Source organism: Taudactylus pleione, unplaced genomic scaffold, assembly GCF_031769625.1.
Source record: "Taudactylus pleione unplaced genomic scaffold, aTauple2 ptg002133l, whole genome shotgun sequence".
Classification (NCBI taxonomy): domain Eukaryota; kingdom Metazoa; phylum Chordata; class Amphibia; order Anura; family Myobatrachidae; genus Taudactylus; species Taudactylus pleione.
This window is the reverse complement of record NW_028286527.1, coordinates 320,290-343,790: the sequence shown is the minus strand read 5'-3', so window position 1 is coordinate 343,790 and position 23,501 is coordinate 320,290. Positions and strand designations below refer to the sequence as shown.

The window sequence follows — 23,501 nt, the reverse complement described above, 5'->3', positions numbered from 1 at the left end:
GCCCCATCATCACCCCTTTTGGCCTTGGGTGGGGATACTCAGCATTCTGTAGTTTTGGCCGCCCCGTCAGCTACAGCAGCGGCCCAGGAGATGTTACCGGTCATTAAGCCCCTTATGGAGCAACAATTCAAAGAATTTTGTCCCACCCTTACGTCGGTGGTTTCACAATTAGAATCTCATGCGAAGAGACTTGATGCAGTAGAACAATGCACAAGTGATGTGGAAGACACTGTGTCGTCCCTCCAGTCATCTTCCACAAGGAGATACTATTAAAGCTCTCCTAGATAAGATAGATGATTTGGAGAATAGAAATAGATGAAATAATGTCCGGTTTTTGGGTATTCCTGAAACTGTGAAGAGGGTAGCCTTGATTGACCATTTACAAATTGACCTCAATAATGCCTTGGATATAACTGAAGTGTCTCCTCCTATGATTATTGAATGAGCACATCGGTTGGGACCTGAAAGATCTACCAATGCTTCTAGGCCACGCCCAGTAATAGCTAAATATCATAACTTCAGAGATAAGGAGTTAGTGCTTCGGTCCTATAGACGTCATGGCTACCCAGTTATTGATGGCCACAAACTTTTGCTTTTTCAGGATTTTTTGGCCAAAGTGTCTCAGAAGAGGAAAGAATTCTCTCCACTATGTAAAATACTTTTTGATAGCCACATTCAATTTGCTCTATCATTCCCCGCAAAACTGAAAGTTACTGTGGATGGAGTAGTCCGTATGTTTGATGATTTCAACAAAGCCAAATGTATGTGCACTTGCTACCTACTAGATCTGCTAGCCCGACGGGGTCAAATGCTTGATATACTAATTTTTCTAGTTCTTTGTTTATAAAAGAGGGATATGTACTGTATTTTGTACAGTTATTTTATGGGATAAGGGATACTCTTGGTTTTGACTTTTCCCATTTCTGTTACTGTTTTAATTTTATGTGCTGTGGAATTGTGTATTATTATACATTACCTCGTTTTTATGTTTGGAGGAAAATATTAGAAAATGGAGTTTCTCAAAGCAAATTTATATGTTACTGCTTTTGTTTTTTTCTCAATATATGTACAGTATATTGAATTGTCCGGATTTGGCGGGTGGTACCCATTTTTTCTTTTCTGGCTCTTCCCCCCCACTCGCTGGGATGGGAGGATAGCATGGTGGTTTATAGTATCTACATGGGTTCACATTTTAGATTGGGGTTAGTTAGTACAATTGACTTCGATTGCTGGTTCTACCCCGTTCTCTGCTGTCCATAATTCTATTTGCATGGTCTCCTGGAATGTCCGTGGACTAAATTCTCCTGTTAACTGAAGAAGAGTGGCTACACATTGTAACCATCTGGGATCAGATATAGCATTTCTACAGGACACACATTGGGCAACCTTGGATAATGTGTTTGCGTAGCTCCTGGATTAAGGAACGTGTCTTGTCTTCCTTCGCTACTAAAAAGCGGGGTGTGGCTGTAGTGTTCAAACGTTTAGATTATTCTATTATTAATTCAGAATGTGATCCGGTGGGTCGTTATATTTTGTTGGATGTGCTTTTATGAGGATTTTTTCTGTGTGATTTCTAATTAACTTTTAGGTCGTCCCACTCCGAACCTGCTGAGGGGGGGAGATTTTAATAGTGTGGCTAATGAGGCACTTGATCGCTCTGGAACCTCGTCTTCATTGACATCACCGGGACTGGGTGGCATAGGCTTATTAATTTTGCTCCACGGTTTATGTGATATATGGAGACTCCTCAACCCTACTGATAGGTCCCACTCTTATCACTCTCGAGTACATAGATCTTTTTCCCGAATTGATTATTGGTAGATGATAGATTCCCTTAGTACTCTCTTGTGATATTCATAGTATAGTCATATCTGATCATGCTCTGGTTTTCTTGGATATTCAGACTAGGTTTTCTGGAGTATTGTGTGGATTTTGGAGGATCCCTTGTTTTCTGACAATCTAGAACATTAAGAGGACTCTGTTCTCTTTTGGGAAACTTCAAAAGCAGTAATTAGGGGTCATATTCTGGCCTATCAGGCCGGGAAGAGACGGGAATATCACAGTAAGTATGATACCTTGCATAGTGCTATGCATGCAGCTTATGTTACCTATGAGGCTGACCCCTCTGATAACAAGTTCGAAGTTTATAAACATCATCATCAATTGCTGGAGAGTTTTCTGTTGACCAATGCTCGGACCCAAACAGATTATGCAAAAAAATCACTACTATAGATGGGGCAATAGATCTGGCGTTTATTGGCTAATATGGCGAAATTGCAATGCTCTCGTCAATCTATTAAGGCATTACATAACCCTACTACATCTGCCCATTTCGTAGCCACTCCTGATATAGTGTCCACATTTCAGCATTACTATGAGTATTTGTATAGGGTCTCTCCAGAACTTCCTAGTTTACATTGGGACCTGCTAAATGAGGCGAAGCTTCCGAAACTTACTCCCACCCAGAGAGATATTTTTACTCAGGATATTATGGAAATTGAGATCTCTGAGGTCATTTCTCATCTCCATAATCATAAATCTCCGGGCCCCGACTGTTTCTCAGGGGAGTATTATAAAATGTTGCAGCCACAAATAGCCCCATTTCTCACTGCTCTGTATCAGGGTATATTAGAGGGCCGCCTCCATTATCCAAATTTTAATAGAGCATGCCCTATAGTTATACCTAAACCTTCTAAAGATCCAGGATTGGTTACATCCTATAGGCCTATCACAGTTTTGAAGATGGGCAGTAGAACTGCCCTCTCATTGACCAGGGTAGTGGTGTGTTGTGGTTTCGGGGTGCTGCACCTTTGTGTGGGAGTACCTTTCCCGCACTGAAAATGTATGGGGGTAGGGGGGTAAGGTGCTCTCTTCCTGCTAGTAGTGGTGATGGTGATGACTTGTGTGTGTTTGTGAGTGGTGTTAATTGGAATGTTTCTTCTGGTGGTGGTGGTGTTTTGGGAGTGAGAAGGAGGGTGTGATTGGGTTTGGAGTAATGTGAAAAGGGGAATGAAATAGGATCAAAATGAGGCCAGCGAGACACAGTAATTTAGGACAAAATCTTTTATTGAGTAGTCACAATGCTGCTCTGTTGAGATCCCGGGCAGGTGGGTGGGGTTCAGTGATGAGTGGTGATGAGACTGGGGAGGTAGGTAGACCCTTTAAGGGGGCTCCTTCAGTGACCTTGCACGTCACCCCTGCTGGACCTATGGTCGACAATCTAGGAAGTCTCGGGGGGTGGGGGGATTTGCAGAGTGGGTTGGAACACCTGTGCGGTGTCCTGCATGCTGGTGTGAGTCTTGGCAGTACTTACCTACCGGTAGGTTTTTTGTTATGGTGATGTAGGTCGACGTTGCGGCCGTTGCAGAGAGGTTGGAAGCTGCAGGTTTGTTGGTGAGCTGGATCAGCGTGTTGCTGGTGTGCTGCAGGTGCACGGCTGTTCTGATTGGTCTGCGGAGGTCAGCGACCGGAGTATGCAGCTGAAGTTGGCTCTTGGTCATGCCGCTGGTGGTGTGGAGCCAGAGGTGTGGATGAGTGAGCCGCTGGGAGGCTGGGTTGCAGCGTGTGCTGGGACCACCCCTGGGCGGTGGTCTGCTGGGATACTGATTAAAAAAAAGCCAGGGAGGGGGGATGTGGAAAGTGTGACCGGGATGGAGCTGGTCGGACTTGCGGCCGGATGTGTGGGGTGCTCTTATCACTGACGGTCCCTCATGGAAATGGGGATCGACGGTGGAGACAACCCTGGCCAGGAATGAGTTGCTGAGCATGCCTGGGAGCAGGGGGGGAGAGAGGCTGGTCCGGGGTGGAGCCGGTCACTGGAGGTGTGAGAGGTGCGGACCAGCAGGTGGGTGGGCTGAGAGCTTTCTGCACTGGTGGTCCCTGGTGGGGATGGGGATCTTTAGTGGAGGTCAGCCTGGATCAGTGTCGGGTTTTATGCGAGGGTCTCCAATGCATTTCGGCACAGGTGCCTTTTTCAAGGAGGGAGCGTTGCTTTTGAGTTTAGATGCGGAAAAGGCATTTGACACAGTGTCATGGGGTCATTTGCTTAAAATCTTTGATACAGAATTTTGGTAGACCTTTCTCGAAACTGTTCCGCTTTTTATATTGTTCTCCGATTACTATAATTAATGGCACCTGTAGTTCCCCCATTACAATGACGAGGGGCACTCGACAAGGTTGTCCTTTATCGCTATTATTTAATATAGCTTTGGACCCATTGCTACGTATTCTCCATTCCTGGACAGATTTTTAAGATATTATGGTGGGCTCCCAGGAGCTTAAAATCCAGGCCTTTGCTGACAACTTATTACTTTATATCTCGGATACAGAATGTACCCTACCCAAAATTTTGGAGAAATTGTCAGTTTGCTAGTTTCTGGCTTTAGTATTAATTCAGATAAGTCAGAGGTGCTATGCTTGGGTTCCACGGTGAAACCACATTGGGTTGACTTATATTCAATGGTGTGGGCTACTACTTCCCTTAGATATTAGAGAATTGAATTACCACGTTATATTGGGGAATTATATGATCTTAATATGATGTCGCTTATTCAAAAGGTAGAGGGTGAATTGTCCCGATGGCGTCACCTTATGTTGTCCTATTTGGGTAGGATTCATTTATTAAAAATTATATCTTTCCCTAAACTCCTGTACCCCTTACAGATGTTGCCGATTTTGCTCTCACAGGTGAATGAAAAGTTTCTGTATAGAGCATTTCGGGACTTCATTTGGAAGAATAAATGTTCTCGAATTGGTTTGCTGAAGCTTCAACAAACCCAGGCTAATGGAGGGGTTCATTTACCTAATTTAAAACTATATATCCATGCCGGAGTTTTGAAATACATACGGGACTGGATGCACAGGACGGACCTATATACTGATTCAAAGCTAGATCAGTCTTTCCTACCTGATCAGCACTTACTGGTGTTCCTCCATTCCCATAAACAAGAATTATCTGAGGATATTATTAGTAATCCCCTACTGATGGTTGCATGGAGAGATTGGCACTTTGCTAGAAAGCAAAGGAATTTAACTTGTCACCATTCTCTCTTCTTCCTATTACTATTAAACTCTGAATTTCAAAATGGGGAGTCTTCTGCGCCTTTCTCATTATGGCCTGATAGGGGATCCCTTATGTCCGAGTATTGGTCGACACTGAAAACTGTCGGCCCTATCGGGTGGTGTAATTAGTGGATAAATATGGTTTACCTCAATCCCACTCTCTGGCGTTGTATCAGGCACAACACTATGTGAGTTCCAATATATACGGACTCTTTTCCCAGTAGATTGGACCAACTCTTTGGATCTATTATTAGCTAGACCTATGGGTGGACGAGGGGTAATTTCTCTCACTTATAAAATTCTTCAGATTCCTTTAGACCATTCTAAAATATCAACAGGGTTATCTACCTGGTGTACTGTATTCCCTCATATTACCATGGAAAGCCTGTTACGCTCATTCCTCTATTCTCAGTCAGTGCTCTCATCCAGCATGTATAGAGAAATGTTCTTTAACATTTATCACAATGGGTATCTCTCCCCTCACCGCTGGTTCCTGATGGGATTGTCAGATACTAGTTTTTGTGCTAAATGTGGGGCTTCTGATGCAACCTTTATACATTGTATGTGGGATTGGCCCCTTATACGTAGATTTTGGTCATCGATCAACAGATTTGCATCTAGATGTTTGGTTATCTTCCGCTATCGGCGGAGTGGGCAATTTTGGGTATCCTGCCACCGTGTCTCGTGTAGGGGAGTTAGTAAAAAATTGTTATTGATTATATCAGCGGTGGCTCACAAATGTATATTACAGATGTGGACCCATGCAGATCCCCCATCTGTTTCTTTATTTTGGGCTAAATAATTTTTGCTTTTCAAATGGATTGGCTAGAAACCACATTGTTTAAGGAGAATAAGACAGCTGCTTTTTTTCAGCTGTGGGAAGGTTTTATAGACTCCTGTACGATGGCCTTACGGCGCCAAATATATTTATGTTTCCGAAATACTTCTTGGTATGAAACCCGATTTTACTGGATGATCCGTCCATTTTTTTGCCTGTTACAGGCTGAGATGGGATCTGTTTCTTTTTGGATCTCCTTTCCCTGTTTTATTTAATTGGATAATTTTTGGGGGATGAGCTGTTTAGATTATTATGAATAATATATGCCATTTTTTGGTTTTGAAGGAAATATTTTTCTGCATTTATATTGTATTATTCGTATACTATTACCCTTACTGGGTCTTTGATCCACTTATTATTTATTTTGTTTTCTGATGTATATGTACTGTGTTATTGCTCTGATGAATAAAATAAAATATATCACACATCTATCCCTGAGTGATGACAGCCCATTAATGTAACAAAAATAAAATATGACGTTATATAAAAGAAGAAGAAGAACACTACAAGATATTACACTGCATTTATTCCACTATCAGTACATATTATAGCATCATCCTCTGTGCTCAGGAGAGGGATCATGATCTTACTATAGACATACACATAAACACAGAGACTCCACCCAGAGCACCAGGAACCCCCACATATAGGACAGTCCTTATTCCTCACACTTGTGGTGTCCTGGTGATGGCGCCACTAACCGAATAACAATTCTGGAAAACAAACCTATGACATTACAGTGATCATTTATGACATCACGTTTCTGAGCACCTGGACATCCTTGTATATCACTGGTTATTGCCGGTAGGGAGGAGACTTATGGGAGGAACGTGTTTGTCAGGTGTCAGACCAAATTTCACATTACAGGTCATTATGAATTTTACACAAGTCCCTGGAGCACTGTCCATGTTTTCCTGCACTCTTATTACTGCATGCATGAAAATGAGTGTATATTATCTTGTGAGATGGACAGTAACGGCATAAAAAATACAATGTGAAAAGTAGCACAAACCAGGCCAGCTCAGCCCTTTAAATAACAAAAATAAATGTGTGAAGAGGAGATTGAAGAGCCCATCTCAGGAAATATATTATGCATGAGATTTGCTCTTTAGATAAAATATTTTCACTATCAGACTTTCCCATTTAAATGTGTGTGAATAATAACCCACAAGATCTGACTTTAATGTAATTTCTCTCAAACCGAGCATGTAAATGGCCTCTCACCTGTGTGACTTCTCATGTATAACAAGATGTGATTTCTGTATAAAACATTTCCCACACACAGAACATGGAAATGGTTTCTCACCTGTGTGACTTCTCTGATGTATAACAAGAGATGATTTCCGTGTAAAACATTTCCCACACTCAGAGCATGGAAATGGTTTCTCACCTGTGTGAGTTCTCTGATGTCTAACAAGATCTGTTTTCAGTGTAAAATAGTTCCCACATTTAGTGCATGGAAATGGTTTCTCACCTGTGTGATTTCTCCGATGTCTAACTAGAGCTGATTTATGTGTAAACCATCTCCCACACTCAGAGCATGGAAATGGTTTCTCACCTGTGTGACTTCTCTCATGTATAGCAAGATGTGATTTCTGTATAAAACATTTCCCACACTCAGAGCATGGAAATGGTTTTTCGCCTGTGTGATTTCTCCGATGTCTAACTAGAGCTGATTTATGTGTAAACCATCTCCCACACTCAGAGCATGGAAATGGTTTCTCACCTGTGTGACTTCTCTCATGTATAGCAAGATGTGATTTCTGTATAAAACATTTCCCACACTCAGAGCATGGAAATGGTTTTTCGCCTGTGTGTCTTCTCTGATGTGTAACAAGGACTGATTTCAGTGTAAAACATTTCCCACACTCAGAGCATGAAAATGGTTTCTCACCTGTGTGAGTTCTCTGATGTCTAACAAGATCTGTTTTCAGTGTAAAATATTTCCCACATTTAGTGCATGGAAATGGTTTCTCATCTTTGTGACTTCTCTGATGTCTAACAAGAGCTGATTTCTGTGTAAAACATTTGCCACATTCAGGACATGAAAATGGCTTCACATGTATATTAGCTGGCTGATGGGCATTATGCTTTGTTTTCTTTGTAGAACATGTGGCATTTATATTATTGGGAAAAATACAGATGTCTAAGTTATCGGGAGAACATGACACATCAGAAGGCTGAGTTGACATATCTGTACTGTGGGGAATTGGAGAATCTCGTCTGATATCTTTTATTGCAGAATCTGGAGATATAATTAGATGCTCCTGCGATATATTCCTTCTGTTACAGCCACCTGTTGGGAATATAATAAATGTACGGTAACGAAATAAGGTTAATATATAAAAAAAAATCTAAGTGATGAATTTAAGACGTTTAAAAGGTACAATTTGTAAGTAACATTTCTCAAACTGTGCTCTCTCTCTCTCTACATGTGTGTGTCTGGTACATATTTTTTTTTAAATCTGTGCCTGTGCCAGAGTTTAATTTGTAATGTGAAAGGAGGGTGTAAATATGATAGAGTTGAAATATGATTTAAAATAATTAAACAATTGTTTGCATAATATAAAGGTGAAATAAAATACTGCTGCCTCCAGGACGACAGAACAGGTGCGCAACATCCATGAGATGTAATGAAAGAAAAGCTGCAACTGCAAATGCTTACTACGCCTGTGTAATAGTCACATTACCGCGCCTGTGTAATAGTCACATTACCGCGCCTGTGTAATAGTCACATTACCGCGCCTGTGTAATAGTCACATTACCGCGCCTGTGTAATAGTCACATTACCGCGCCTGTGTAATAGTCACATTAAGGCTCTGCATGTTCTCTGCACATTTATAGGAAATTTAGATTTCTTTCTGGGTCTGCATGAGACTCACAGGGCGCTGGTTTTATTAGAGTCGCAGTAACTGTATTTAAGTGACTTTTAAAATGAGACAGATTTTATTGATAATATGTTGATATTTACATGTTGCATTATATTGTGTTATTGTAGGTAAAGGTTTTATATCCTCAGTAAATAAATGTGCTAACTTATTACATATAATATCTTATGCTAATTAACGTCACTTTTTGTTAGGGCACACCCAGGGATCCCTATAAACGCCTAGAGTCTGGCCAGAGAGGTCGTCACTTATAGCAACTGCCTTTCCCATAGAGATTTGTATTCTCACAGATACTTGGATGTCCCCAGGTCTTATACTCAAGATAATAGGAGCTTATGATGGAAACTAGGTGGCAGCAGAGAGTAAGCTGAAGTGGGAAACAGGGTGCAATGAAACCAGAGCCAGGAGACCAGTGCTGAAAACCAGGAAGCAGAAGCTGAGACCAGGGTCAGCAAACAGGCAGAGAATGAACCAGGTACTGAGCTGGAAGGTCAGGAAATCAGGTCAGGAGCCAGGAACAGGGTGCAGGCAGTTCCGGGTGTTTAGGAACAAGCAGGAGGCACACAAAGGCAGGAATAGATGCAGGGGAGTCAGGATTCCAGTAACAGGCAGGAGGTATCAGGGAGCAGGTCAGCACCCAGGGCAGACAGGACGCTATAACAGAGAGGCTAAGTCCTCACTGCCTCTCACCTAAGCAGACACCCAATCAGCATGCCCGCTGGTACAAGCCCCCTAATCTACGTCAACACACTGCAGTTGCCGGGCTGTAAAGGGAAACAGCCAGGCAACGAGCCAGAACCAGAAGGCAGGGCAGCCAGCGTGATGACATCATGCAGCGTCCTGGTAGCCTAGCAACGGCCAGAACAAGGCGGGACTGTGTGAGCCGTTGCGGAGATTATATGAGTTTGGAGGTTATATGATGAATATACAATACTGTGCTAAAGTTTTAGGCAGGTGTGGAAAAAATGCTGCAAAGTAAGAATGATTTCACAAATATAAGTGTTATTAGTTTATTTCTATCAATTAACAAAATGCAAAATGAATGAACAGAACAGAAATCTAAATCTACTCAATATTTGGTGTGACCACCCTTTGCCTTCAAAACTGCATCAATTCTTCTAGGAACTCGGCAGGGAGGTTGTTCCAAACATCTTGGAGAACCACAGATCTTCTGTGGATGTAGCGTGCTCATATCCTTCTGTCTCCTCATGTAATCCCAGACAGACTGGATGATGGTGAGATCAGGGCTCTGTGGGGGCCATATAATCACACTTCCAGGACTCCTTGTTCTTCTTTATGCTGAAGATAGTTCTTACTGACAATGGCTGTATGTTTGGGGCCGCTGTCCTGCTGCAGAATACAATTGGAGCCAATCAGACGCCTCCCTGATGGTATTGCATGATGGATAAGTACCAGCCTGTATTTCTCAGAGATGATCATTATCACCTGTTGGTATGATTGTTTAATCATACACCTGACTATAATCATATAAAATCTCTGACTTTGTGCAAGTGTACCTAGAAGAAATGATGCTGTTTTGAAGGCAAAGGGTGGTCACACTAAGGAATCGGTATTGAATACCGCCGGCAGCGCCTGGCCGACAGATGAGCAGAGCCTGGCAGCAGAAGCTAACCTAACCCCCTAACCCTCTTTAGGGGTGCCTAACCCTAACCTCCCCCGCAAGTGCCTAACCCTAAGTCCCCCCCGAGGGTGCCTACCCCTAACCCTCCCTCCCCCTAGCCTAACCCTACGTCCCCCCCGGGTGCCCTAAACCTAACCCTCCCCCGCCGCAGCTGCCCGCTCGCGGCGCCCGGCATCCCCTCGATCGGGATGCCGAGCGCCGGTCTCCCGGCGTTGGGGAAATGTCAGGCGTCTACATCTAGACGCCCAGCATTTCACCCTCACCGGGATATTACAGTCGGGAAGCCGGCTGCCGGTATTAAGGCAGCCGGTTTCCCGATTGTATACCCACACTAAATACTGATTTGATTTAGATTTCTCTATTGTTCATTCACATTGCATTTTATTAATTAATAAAAATAAACTAATAACATTTCTATTTCTGAAAACTTTCTTACTTTGCAGCATTTTATCCACACCTGCCTAAAACTTTTGCACAGTATTCAATATGGAGTTTCTCCCAAAACTACACACACACGTTCTCACTAGGAGACCCTGTAAAATACAAATAACAGAGCACAAACAGCTATCACCAACAGTGACCAAGGATCTAGGCATTCAGATGCATCATTTGAACTTTCCAATCAGATCTTGTGAATGGTGATTGCCATGTTTTAGGACCTGTTATATTGACTGTATTATAATTCCTCTATGACGTGTATCATTATAATCCTGTATTTCATACAAACACACACACACTGACATGATGTGAGGGGGAGAGCAGGAGAATAATAGGGGCCGATGGCTCCTGATGTATGAGATACACCAGAGAGTGTGGGGAGGAGACTGGTCAGTTCTCTGGGCTGGTAACACACAGTGACATGATGTGAGGGAGAGAGCAGGAGTATAATAGGGGCCGATGGCTCCTGATGTATGAGATACACCAGAGAGTGTGGGGAGGAGACTGGTCAGATCTCTGGGCTGGTAACACACAGTGACATGATGTGAGGGGGAGAGCAGGAGTATAATAGGGGCTGATGGCTCCTGATGTATGAGATACACCAGAGAGTGTGGGGAGGACTGGTCAGATCACTGGGCTGTAACACACATTGACATGATGTGAGGAGGAGAGCAGGAGTATAATAGGGGCTGATGGCTCCTGATGTATGAGATACACCAGAGAGTGTGGGGAGGAGACTGGTCAGATCTCTGGGCTGGTAACACAGAGTGACATGATGTGAGGGGGAGAGCAGGAGTATAATAGAGGCTGATGGCTCCTGATGTATGAGATACACCATAGTGTGTGAGGAGGAGACTGGTCAGATCTCTGGACTGGTAACACACAGTCACATGATGTGAGGAGGAGAGCAGAAGTATAATAGGGGCTGAGGTCTCCTGATGTGTGAGATACACCAGAGAGTGTTGGGAGGAGACTGGGCAGATCTCTGGGCTGGTAACACACAGTGACATGATGTGAGGAGGAGAGCAGGAGTATAATAGGGGCTAATGGTTCCTGACTCCCCCACTGAGCAGATACATTTCCCTCATTAGTTTGTACTGACACAGAAGGGTGCAGGATTAGAGATTGCTGTAGTGACTGAACAAGGAGAATAAGTGACTCTTTTCTGTAGTAAGTGATTATTACTCACCTGTGCTGATATCTGTAGGGATTTCCTCCTCCTCACACTGCTGATCACCCCTCACATACGTCTCCTTTTCTCCCTCTATATCTTCTGCCTTTATATCAGTCACATATGTCTCCTTTTCTCCCTCTGTAACTTCTGCTTTATTATCAGTCACATACGTCTCGTCTTCTTCTATAACTTTTGCCTTATCACTAACATACGTCTCTTCTTCTCCCTCTGTATCTTCTGCCTTCATATCAGTCACATACGTCTCTTCTTTATCCTCTGTATCTTCTGTCTTCATATCAGTCACATATGTCTCTTCTTCTCCATCTATATCTTCTGCCTTCATATCAGTCACATACGTCTCTTCTTCTCCCTCTATATCTTCTGCCTTCATATCAGTCACATACGTCTCTTCTTCTGTAGGGATTTCCTTCTCCTTACACTGCTGATCATGCATCATATACATTTCTTCTTCTCCCTCTGTATCTTCTGCCTTTATATCAGTCACATATGTCTCTTCTTCTCCCTCTGTATCTTCTGCTTTGTTATCAGTCGTATACATCTCTTCTTTATCTTCCTCTTTAATATCAGCAAAATCTTCACTCTAAATGACCCATAAAAAATAATGTCTGATTTCATTTAGACCACAGGTTCTCAAACTCGGTCCTCAGGACCCTAAACAGTGCATGGTTTCCATGTCTCCTCACATAATCACAAGTTAAATAATTAGCTCCACCTGTGGATCTCTTAAAATGTGGCAGTGACTAATGAATACACCTGTGCACCTGCTGGGTGACCTGGAAAACGTGAACTATTTGGGGTTCTCAGGACAGAGTTTGAGAACCACTGATTTAGACTAAACAGTATAATATCAGTGTATAAGGCACACATTGCTGCTCTACAGATCATTTAGAGAAAGTCACTGTAGTATATTGGCTAGACCCTAAATCCCATCTACCTGATGCTCCTGTGGGGTCCTGCGATTCTCCTCTGTACAATCCTGTGAATACAAAGGACAGGAACATCTCTCTGGGGTATTTCTGTTACTGGGTCCATCTGTAGGAGACACAAAGTGACTGAGTACATTGTATATATGTGATTATCACATGACATATATATAGGAACCCCCATATCTCCTCTACCCTGTACAATAAATTACAGTCTCCTCTTACCTGGTGATTCGCGGGGCCGGTGATTCTCTATCATCACGTCCTTGTACAGACCCCTACGTTCCTCTATATACTCCCCCTCCTGCATGGAGACATAGACAGTGATATTCTGACACCTTATAGTAATCTGACACACACAATGATACAGTCATCAACCAGACACATCCCCTGGTGTTACTGTATAATGTCCCCTTCCCAGCAGTCACCTCTGCAGTCAGCAGCTGAATGATCTTGTTGGCGAGTTCCATGATCTTCTGGTTATTGTCTGTCTCATGTATCAGTGAGTGAGGTGGAGGCACCGTGATGGGACTCATTGTCCTACTCAGTCCTCCTGATACAAGGGGACAGCTGCTGGGTGTCTCACAGTCACCGAATGTCTTCTTCACTACTGTGTAATCCTGTGTATTGGGGAGACACTAAATATCACTGCATACAGTCCCAGATATCACTGTAACAGTCCCAGATCCCCTCACCTCCCCAGTCATCTCTGTATTATTACTATAGATATAAGTGATGTCACTGTGACACTCCCAGATCCCCTCACCTCCCCAGTCATCCCTGTATTATTACTATAGTTATAAGTAATGTCACTGTGACACTCCCAGATCCCCCTCATCTCCACCAGTCATGTCCCTGTATTATTACTAGAGATATAAGTGATGTCACTGTGAAACTCCCAGATCCTCTCACCTCCCCAGTCATGTCCCTGTATTATTATTATAGATATAAGTGAAGTTACTGTGAAACTCCCAGATCCTCTCACCTCCCCAGTCATGTCCCTGTATTATTACTATAGATATAAGTGATGTCACTGTTACACCCCCAGATCCCCTCACCTCCCCAGTCATGTCCCTGTATTATTACTATAGATATAAGTGATGTCAGTGTGACACTCCCAGATCCCCTCACCTCCCCAGTCATGTCCCTGTATTATTACTATAGATATAAGTGATGTCACTGTGACACTCCCAGATCCCCTCACCTCCCCAGTCATGTCCCTGTATTATTACTATAAATATAAGTGATGTCACTGTGACACTCCCAGATCCCCTCACCTCCCCAGTCATGTCCCTGTATTATTACTATAGATATAAGTGATGTCACTGTGACACTCCCAGATCCCCTCACCTCCCCAGTCATGTCCCTGTATTATTACTATAGATATAAGTGATGTCACTGTGACACTCCCAGATCCCCTCACCTCCCCAGTCATGTCCCTGTATTATTACTATAGATATAAGTGATGTCACTGTGACACTCCCAGATCCCCTCACCTCCCCAGTCATGTCCCTGTATTATTACTATAAATATAAGTGATGTCACTGTGACACTCCCAGATCCCCTCACCTCCCCAGTCATGTCCCTGTATTATTACTATAGTTATAAGTAATGTCACTGTGACACTCCCAGATCCCCCTCATCTCCACCAGTCATGTCCCTGTATTATTACTAGAGATATAAGTGATGTCACTGTGAAACTCCCAGATCCACTCACCTCCCCAGTCATGTCCCTTTATTATTACTATAGATATAAGTGATGTCACTGTGACACTCCCAGATCCTCTCACCTCCCCAGTCATGTCCCTGTATTATTACTATAGATATAAGTGATGTCACTGTGACACCCCCAGACCCTCTCACCTCCCCAGTCATGTCCGTGTATTATTACTATAGATATAAGTGATGTCACTGTGACACTCCCAGATCCCTTCACCTCCCCAGTCATGTCCCTGTATTATTACTATAGATATAAGTGATGTCACTGTGACACTCCCAGATCCCTTCACCTCCAGAGTCATGTCCCTGTATTATTACTATAGCAGGGTTCGCAAAATACGCGATATAGCGCGTTTTTACGCGCTATAGGGAGTTGTGGACCCGATTTTAAAAATTCAGCGGGTCCTGCAGGACGCGCTGTGTGGGGCTATGCTGGATGCAGCAGCCTATCACCGCTGGCGGCATCTTTTCAACCAATAGCCACCGGCGTCTCCTCAGTCACCGCCGTGTGGCGTCCGCTCTGGCCACGCCCACTGCCCGGGAGCAGCAGCAGCGAGGCAGCGTCCAGTCCTTGACATGTGGTCGGCAGAGCGGCTGCATAAAAATGCAATAGTGGGCGCTGCGCGGCTGCCAGGAGACACCCAGGGCCGCCAGGTGTGTTTGGGGGACCTGCCTCTGGGGAGGGGGAGTTGCCAGGCGGCTGTCCATACACGCCGGCCCGGCAGCATGGAGTGACTTCTGTGACAGGCAGCGTAGCAGACCATCAGATTAGCTGCCTGTCACTACAGTGCACCGGCCGTGCGGAGCTCAGTGTGGTGAGCAGGGAATGTCCAGAGACTGCTCACCACACCGATGTACAAAGTGCTGCAGAGCCGACTGAAAGCTCCCCGCAGCCAGTGCACTGTAATGACAGGCAGCCGATCCGATGTCACTGCTGCCAGGCCCTGGGGAGTATGGAGAGCTGCCCCCAACACACGCACATATATATATATATATATATATACACACACACACACACACACACATACGACCTCTGCCCCAGCCTCCAATGTGTCCCTCTGTCCCAGCTTCCAATGTGTGCCTCTGTCCAGTGCCCCAGCCCCTAATGTGTTCCTCTGTCCAGTGCCCAGCCCCCAATGTGTCCCTGTCCAGTGCCCCAGCCCCCAATGTGTCCCACTGTCCAGTGCCCCAGCCACCAATCTGTCCATCTGTCCAGTTCCCCAGCCCCCAATGTGTCCCTCTGTCCAGTGCCCCAGCCACCAATCTGTCCATCTGTCCAGTTCCCCAGCCCCCAATGTGTGTCTGCCCAGTGCCCCAGACTCCCATGTGTATCTCTGTCCAGTGCCCCAGCCCCCAATGTGTGTCTCTGTCCAGTGCCCCAGCCCCCAATGTGTATCTCTGTCCAGTGCCCCAGCCCCCCATGTGTGTCTCTGTCCAGTGCCTCAGGCCCCCATGTGTATCTCTGTCCAGTGCCCCAGCCCCCATGTGTATCTCTGTCCAGTGCCCCAGCCCCCAATGTGTATCTCTGTCCAGTGCCCCAGCCCCCAATGTGTCCCTCTGTTCAGTGCCCCAGCCCCCATGTGTATCTCTGTCCAGTGCCCCAGCCCCCATGTGTATCTCTGTCCAGTGCCCCAGCTCCCATGTGTATCTCTGTCCTATGCCCCAGCCCCCATGTGTATCTCTGTCCAGTGCCCCAGCTCCCATGTGTATCTCTGTCCAGTGCCCCAGCTCCCATGTGTATCTCTGTCCAGTGACCCAGCCCCCAATGTGTCCCTCTGTCCAATGCCCCAACCCCCATGTGTCCCTCTGCCCAGTGCCCCAGTCCCCAATGTGTCCCTCTGCCCAGTGCCCCAGTCCCCAATGTGTCCCTCTGTCCAGTGCACCAGCCCCCAATGTGTATCTCTGTCCAGTGCCCCAGCCCCCATGTGTGCCTCTGCCCCAGCCGCCAATGTGTGTCTCTGTCCAGTGCCCCAGCCCCCAATGTGTCCCTCTGCCCAGTGCCCCAGCCCCCATGTGTGCCTGCCCAGTGCCCCAGTCCCCATGTGTCCCCCTGTCCAGTGCCCCAGCCCCCAATGTGTCTCTCTGTCCAGTGCCCCAGCCCCCATGTGTGCCTCTGTCCAGTGCCCCAGTCCCCATGTGTCCCACTGTCCAGTGCCCCAGCCCCCAATGTGTCCCTCTGTCCAGTGCCCCAGCCCCCAAGGTGTCCCTCTGTCCAGTTCCCCAGCCCCCAATGTGTCTCTGTCCAGTGCTCCAGCCCCCAATGTGTGTTGCTATCCAGTGCCCCAGCCCCCTGTGTCGCTGCCCAGTGCCCATGTGTGCCTCTGCCCCAGCCCCCATGTGTGCCTCTTCCCTAGCCCCCATGTGTGGCTCTGCCCCAGCCCCCCCTGTGTGCCTCTGCCCACCCTCCCCATATATGCCTCTGCCCACCCAGCCTTTGTGAGCATCTGCCCACTTACCCCTATCTGTGTGCCTCTGATTGGGGAGCCCTACTATACTGGCCCCACATATTCTGATGTAAGCCTGCCTGCACCCACAGTGCTGCATCCTTTGTAGTTTGGCAGCGCTGGACAGCCCGATCCTGGCATGACCCAGAGACGGTGATGTGGTGACATGACGTCACATACCTGCATTCTGCCTCCAGCTACAGTGCTGCAGTGACACAGAACTGCAGGCGACAGTGCAATGAAGTTGAATCAATGTGTTTATATTTTTTCCTGTGGGGGCCAATTTGGCGTTTATTTTCCTACTGGGGCCAATGTCATCTGCTACATGCTTCATGGGATTTAGATGGGACCCAGAAAATGTCAGGTAGGACCCACATTTATTTTGACTCACAGCGATCACTGCTATAGATATAAGTGATGTCACTGTGACACTCCCAGATCCCCTCACCTCCCCAGTCATCTCCCTGTATTATTACTATAGATATAAGTGACGTCACTGTGACACCCCCAGACCCTCTCACCTCCCCAGTCATGTCCCTGTATTATTACTATAGATATAAGTGATGTCACTGTGACACTCCCAGATCTCCTCACCTCCCCAGTCATGTCCCTGTATTATTACTATAGATATAAGTGATGTCACTGTGACACTCCCAGATCCCCTCACCTCCCGTCATGTCCCTGTATTATTACTATAGATATAAGTGATGTCACTGTGACACTCCCAGACCCTCTCACCTCCCCAGTCATGTCCCTGTATTATTACTATAGATATAAGTGATGTCACTGTGACACTCCCAGATCCTCTCACCTCCCCAGTCATGTCCCTGTATTATTACTATAGATATAAGTGATGTCACTGTGACACTCCCAGACCCTCTCACCTCCCCAGTCATGTCCCTGTATTATTACTATAGATATAAGTGATGTCACTGTGACACCCCCAGACCCTCTCACCTCCCCAGTCAGCAGGTAGATGATCTCCAGGGTGAGATGTAAGATCCTCTCAGTCCTGTGACTCCCGTCCTTGTTCATCCTCAGTGAATCAGTGAGAATATAGAATGTGTGATGTGTAATAAAGACTCTGGTTCCTCACAGCAGGATTATCTAGGAATAAATATAATACACATCACAGAGAACACATGTAACACAGTCATACATGTAACACTGAGTGACCAGTAAGTCTCCCCTTTCCCCCCAGCCATAGAGCCCTGGTCAGTGTCTGTCAGAGGTTCCTGTGACCCAGCCCCATAAGGCTCCTCAGAGGCCGTCACACAACGCTGTACTGTATAAGGTTACACCAATGCTCCTCTCCTGGCCGGGGGTCTTATTCCTCCCAGACACAGATTTGGTGCAATTTGCTCCACGTGAATCTTTTACAAACACATGAATTAGGGATTTGGGGATTTTTTACTTTTGTTTTACATTTATTCCAGAAACTGAGTCTGTGACTATACTGAGGTCATACAGATAACAGGGGTGTGAGGGGAGAGTACACAGGAGAGCAGAAGGGGTGCAGATATGGGGAGAGGGGAAGTAACGTAGGAATACAGAGCGCACAACAGGGGGTGTAACAGATGTACAGAGGTGTCAGTAACACAGGGGAGGGGGAAGGGAACAGAAGAGGTTAATAACACAGGGATAGGACAGCAGACAGCCCAGGGGACACACAAAGGGTTACACAATACAGAATCCCATCAGTCACTCTGCACAAATGATGAAATGACAAATGACCGCACCTCAGATGTATGTTACATGTGTGACCAGCCTGCCGGCCGTGTGTGTGCAGCGTAGGGTGGGGTGAGACATGTCCTGGGGGATAATCAGTGACACTCTGAGGATCTGGGGACTGTCACAGCCACTGGCTGTCTCTGAGAGAGTCTCTATTGCTCAGGATAACAAGACGCCCTGACAGACAGTCTCAGCTCAGGGAGTGCAGCACTTTGTTACATGGCCTGTCTGTGTCCTTCTCACACATCCTTCCCCAGCTCCTGTTATGTATCATCTGGTATCTAACTATCTATATACACACACACGTTATACCTATTATGTGTTATTCCCTGACCATTAATTACTGTTATTATTACTCTGCAGCTATAAACACAGGCTGCTCCCCCTGTAAAATAATAATAACAGGACACCACAGGCTGCTCCCCCTGTATAATAATAGTAACAGGACACCACAGGCTGCTCCCCCTGTATAATAATAGTAACAGGACACCACAGGCTGCTCCCCCTGTATAATAATAGCAGGACACCACAGGCTGCTCCTCCTGTATAATAATAGTAACAGGACACCACTGGCTGCTCCCCCTGTATAATAGTAATAACAGGACACCACAGGCTGCTCCCCCTGTATAATAATAGTAACAGGACACCACAGGCTGCTCCCCCTGTATAATAATAGTAACAGGACACCACAGGCTGCTCCTCCTGTATAATAATAGTAACAGGACACCACTGGCTGCTCCCCCTGTATAGTAGGATACTACAGTTTGCTCTTCCTGTATAGTAGGACACCACAGTCTGCTCCCCCTGTGTAGTAGAACACCATAGGCTACTCCCCCTGTATAGTAAGACACCACAGTCTGCTCCCCCTGTATAGTAGGACACAATTACCTTCTGCTACCGGACACTCTGGACGGTCACTCGGGAAGCTGCAACAACGAATGAGTCGAGATCACATTTCCTGTGTGTGGAACGCACATCCCGGAAGTAGGGTGGAACGCACAGGGTGTGATTGGCTGGGAATTGCTTCGTTTCCTCCGACGTCATCAAGTTGTATCAGAGCATGTGATCAGACCGCGTGACCGCTCTATTTATTGACTATCTCTCATTCCCCTCAGTGCGGTGATTGGCAGCAGCGAGTGGCCAATCAGGCAGCACAAAGTAGGAAGGACGTCCTGTAACTAGCAGCAACCTAAACCTGCCGCTCACAGTCTCATCACTAGAGTAACAGCTGCATAGTCTAATGGTGTCCTCATGTACGGTGACCGGCGGCCATATTCTTATAGTCTCCCAGTCACAGAGCAGAGGGGGCGGAGCCACAGGGGCTTTAGCTGCCATTTTGTCATAGACATTCCTGACCCAGCCAGAACCAGGTAAGGTGTTCTGTATATAATATATTATTATTATATAGGGGGGAGGAAACTGTACAGTGATATATGAGGAGGAATAACACAGCTCCCAGCACACACTGATATGTGGTATTATTATTATATAGGGGGGAGGGGACTGTACAGTGATATATGAGGGGGAATAACACAGCTCTTAGCACACACTGATATGTGGTACTATTATATAGGGGGAGGGGACCGTACAGTGATATATGAGGGTTAATAACACAGCTCCCAGCACACACTGATATCTGGTGTTATTATTATATAGGGGAGAGGGGACCGTACAGTAATATATGAGGGGGAATAACACAGCTCCCAGCACACACTGATATGTGATATTATTATTATATAGGGGAGTGGGGACCGTACAGTGATATATGAGGGGAATAACACAGCTCCCAGCACACACTATGTGGTATTATTATTATATAGGGGAGAGGGGACTGTACAGTGATATATGAGGGGGAATAACACAGCTCCCAGCACACACTATGTGGTATTATTATTATATAGGGGGAGAGGGGACTGTACAGTGATATATGAGGGAATAACACAGCTCCCGGTACACACTGATATGTGGTATTATTATTCTATAGGGAAGAGGGGACTGTACAGTGATATATGAGGGGGAATAACATAGCTCCCAGCACACACTGATATGTGGTATTATTATTATATAGGGGAGGGGAGGGGACTGTACAGTGATTTATGAGGGGGAATAACACAGCTCCCAGCACACACTGATATACGTTATTATTATATAGGGGGCGGGGACTGTACAGTGAGATATGAGGAGGAATAACACAGCTCCTGGCACACACTGATATGTGGTATTATTATTATATAGGGGGATGGGACCGTATAGTGATATATGAGGGGGAATAACATAGCTCCCAGCACACACTGATATGTGGTATTATTATTTTATAGGGGAGAGGGAACTGTACAGTGATATATGAGGGGGAATAACACTGCTCCCAGCACACACTGATATGTGGTATTATTATTATATAGGGGAGAGGGGACTGTACAGTGAGATATGAGGGGGAATAACACAGCTCCCAGCACATACTTATATGTGGTATTATTATTATATAGGGAAGAGGGGACTGTTCAGTGATATTTGAGGGAATAATACAGCTCCCAGCACACACTGATATGTGGTATTATTATATAGGGGAGAGGGGACTGTACAGTGATATATGAGGGGGAATAACACAGCTCCCAGCACATACTTATATGTGGTATTATTATTATATAGGAGAGAGGGGACTGTTCAGTGATATTTGAGGGAATAATACAGCTCCCAGCACACACTGATATGTGGTATTATTATATAGGGGAGAGGGGACAATACAGTGATATATGAGGGAATAATACAGCATACACTGATATATATGGTATTATTAATATTAATATAAAGGAGGTTGAGGACTGTACAGTGTTGTATGAGAGGGAATTACACAACTGCCGGCACACACTGATATGTTGTATTTTTATTACATAGGGGGGGGGGGGGTTCATATCAGTTTGCCCAAAACAAATGAAATGTCCACTACCCGTCTCAGATTTTTACACATTTTTTTTTCAGTAGAGAGGATGCAAAAAAAACTTTCTGCAAAATGTTTCGGCTTTCTGATTGCTAGTTTCCAAAACATTGATTTTTCAATTTATTAAACTACAGGTTGAGTCTCCCATATCCAAAATGCTTGGGACCAGGGGTATTTTGGATATCGGAATACTCCATATTTTGGAATATTTGCATACCATATTGAAATGTCTTAGGAATAGGGCCCAAATCTAAACACAGAATACATTTATGATTTATATACACCTTATACACACAGCCTGCAGGTAATTTTATACAATATTTTCAATAATTTTGTGACTCAAACAAAGTTTGTGTACATATATGAAATTCATGTATGTGTCGTATACACCTTATACACACAGCCTATAGGTCATTTTATACTTTATTTTTAATAATTTTGTGCCTTAAACAAAGTTTGTGTACATTAAACCATCAAAAATCAAAGTTTTCACTATCTCAGTCATGCCAAAAATATTCCGTATTTCGGAATATTTGGATATGGGAGACTCAACCTGTATTACTAATCACAACTTATTTGTTTAGTTTATTTGAAGTAGCATGGCGGTTTATTATGGAATCACCATGAAATTTGGACGCTTAAGGTAACTTGTCCTCCAAAATCCAAAAATCAAAACCAAATTACTTTATCTGCTTTACTTTTCGAATTGCAGCAAAAATTCAAGATTTTGGAACTGAATTAAAAATGCAAGGTTAAATCAACATTAGATATACCCATTTTTTTAGGTGCTTAACAAAGATATACATTACTACCACAAAATATCAGCATGGCACTCTGGGCCTGATTCAGATGCGCTCGCGAGCGCTTAGCGCTCGCAAGTGGGTCGATGGCCGGGCAGTGTGTACGCGAGCCCCGGATCGAGCGAGAACTCACTCCCTCCGGCACTTGCATCCAAAAGGGGCGGCTGTTGATGTTGACCGACAGCTTGCCCCATTTGAAAGGCGGGTCCGGGGGGTGGCTGGCCAAACGGAGGCATTCCCGTAGGAACGCCTGGCATTTGGGGGCGGCCCTACTTACATCACGAGTGATGTCAGTAGTGAGCTTCCGGCTCTATTAGAGCCGGAAGCTCACTGGGGCTTGCGACGAACAAGACCCTACCACAAGGGTCTCGTCGCAAGCCCGATGGTCGCGACCATCAGCTGGCCGTCCGCTAAAGCTGTGGGTGGTCACACACAGCTTAGCGAACGGCCAGGAGGCTGACCAAAAAAACAGAAGAGGCCGCCCTGATTCAGAGCGAGCGCTCTGAAAGAGCGTCCGGCTCTGAATCAGAGCCTCTGGGCCTGATTCAGACCCGCTCGCGAGCGCTAAGCGCTCGCAAGCGGGTCGATGTTGGCCCAGTGCGCATGTGCACGATGGAGCCGGCTCTGTTAGAGCCGAAAGCACTCTTGGGCTTGCGGCAACGAGACCCCACCACAAGGGTCTCGTCGCAAGCCCGATGGTCACGATGGTCTTGACCATAGCGACCACCTTCCTGGCCGCTCGCTATAGCTGTGGGTGGTCACCCACAGCTATGCGAGCGACCAGGAGGCCGCTCTAAAAAAGAGAAGGACGGCCCTGATTCAGAGCGAGCGCTCTGTTAGAGCGTCCGGCTCTGAATCAGGGCCTCTGTTTCATAGTGGAGAAT

The 23,501-nt window shown here is 45.5% G+C and overlaps 1 protein-coding gene and 1 pseudogene across 1 annotated transcript in view; one reads left to right on the top strand and one right to left on the bottom strand.

Moving 5' to 3' along the window:
- Positions 1-6,408: 6,408 nt before the first annotated feature.
- The window catches only part of LOC148435665 (uncharacterized), a 131,242-nt gene continuing 114,149 nt past the window's right edge, over positions 6,409-23,501 (bottom strand). The window contains exon 9 of the mRNA XM_088465676.1: positions 6,409-7,813. Within this exon, the coding sequence (XP_088321802.1) occupies positions 7,120-7,813 (694 nt within the window). The 3' untranslated portion in view covers positions 6,409-7,119. The remainder of the gene's footprint in view (positions 7,814-23,501) is intronic.
- Positions 20,184-23,501, top strand: part of LOC148435666 (uncharacterized) — a 79,252-nt pseudogene continuing 75,934 nt past the window's right edge.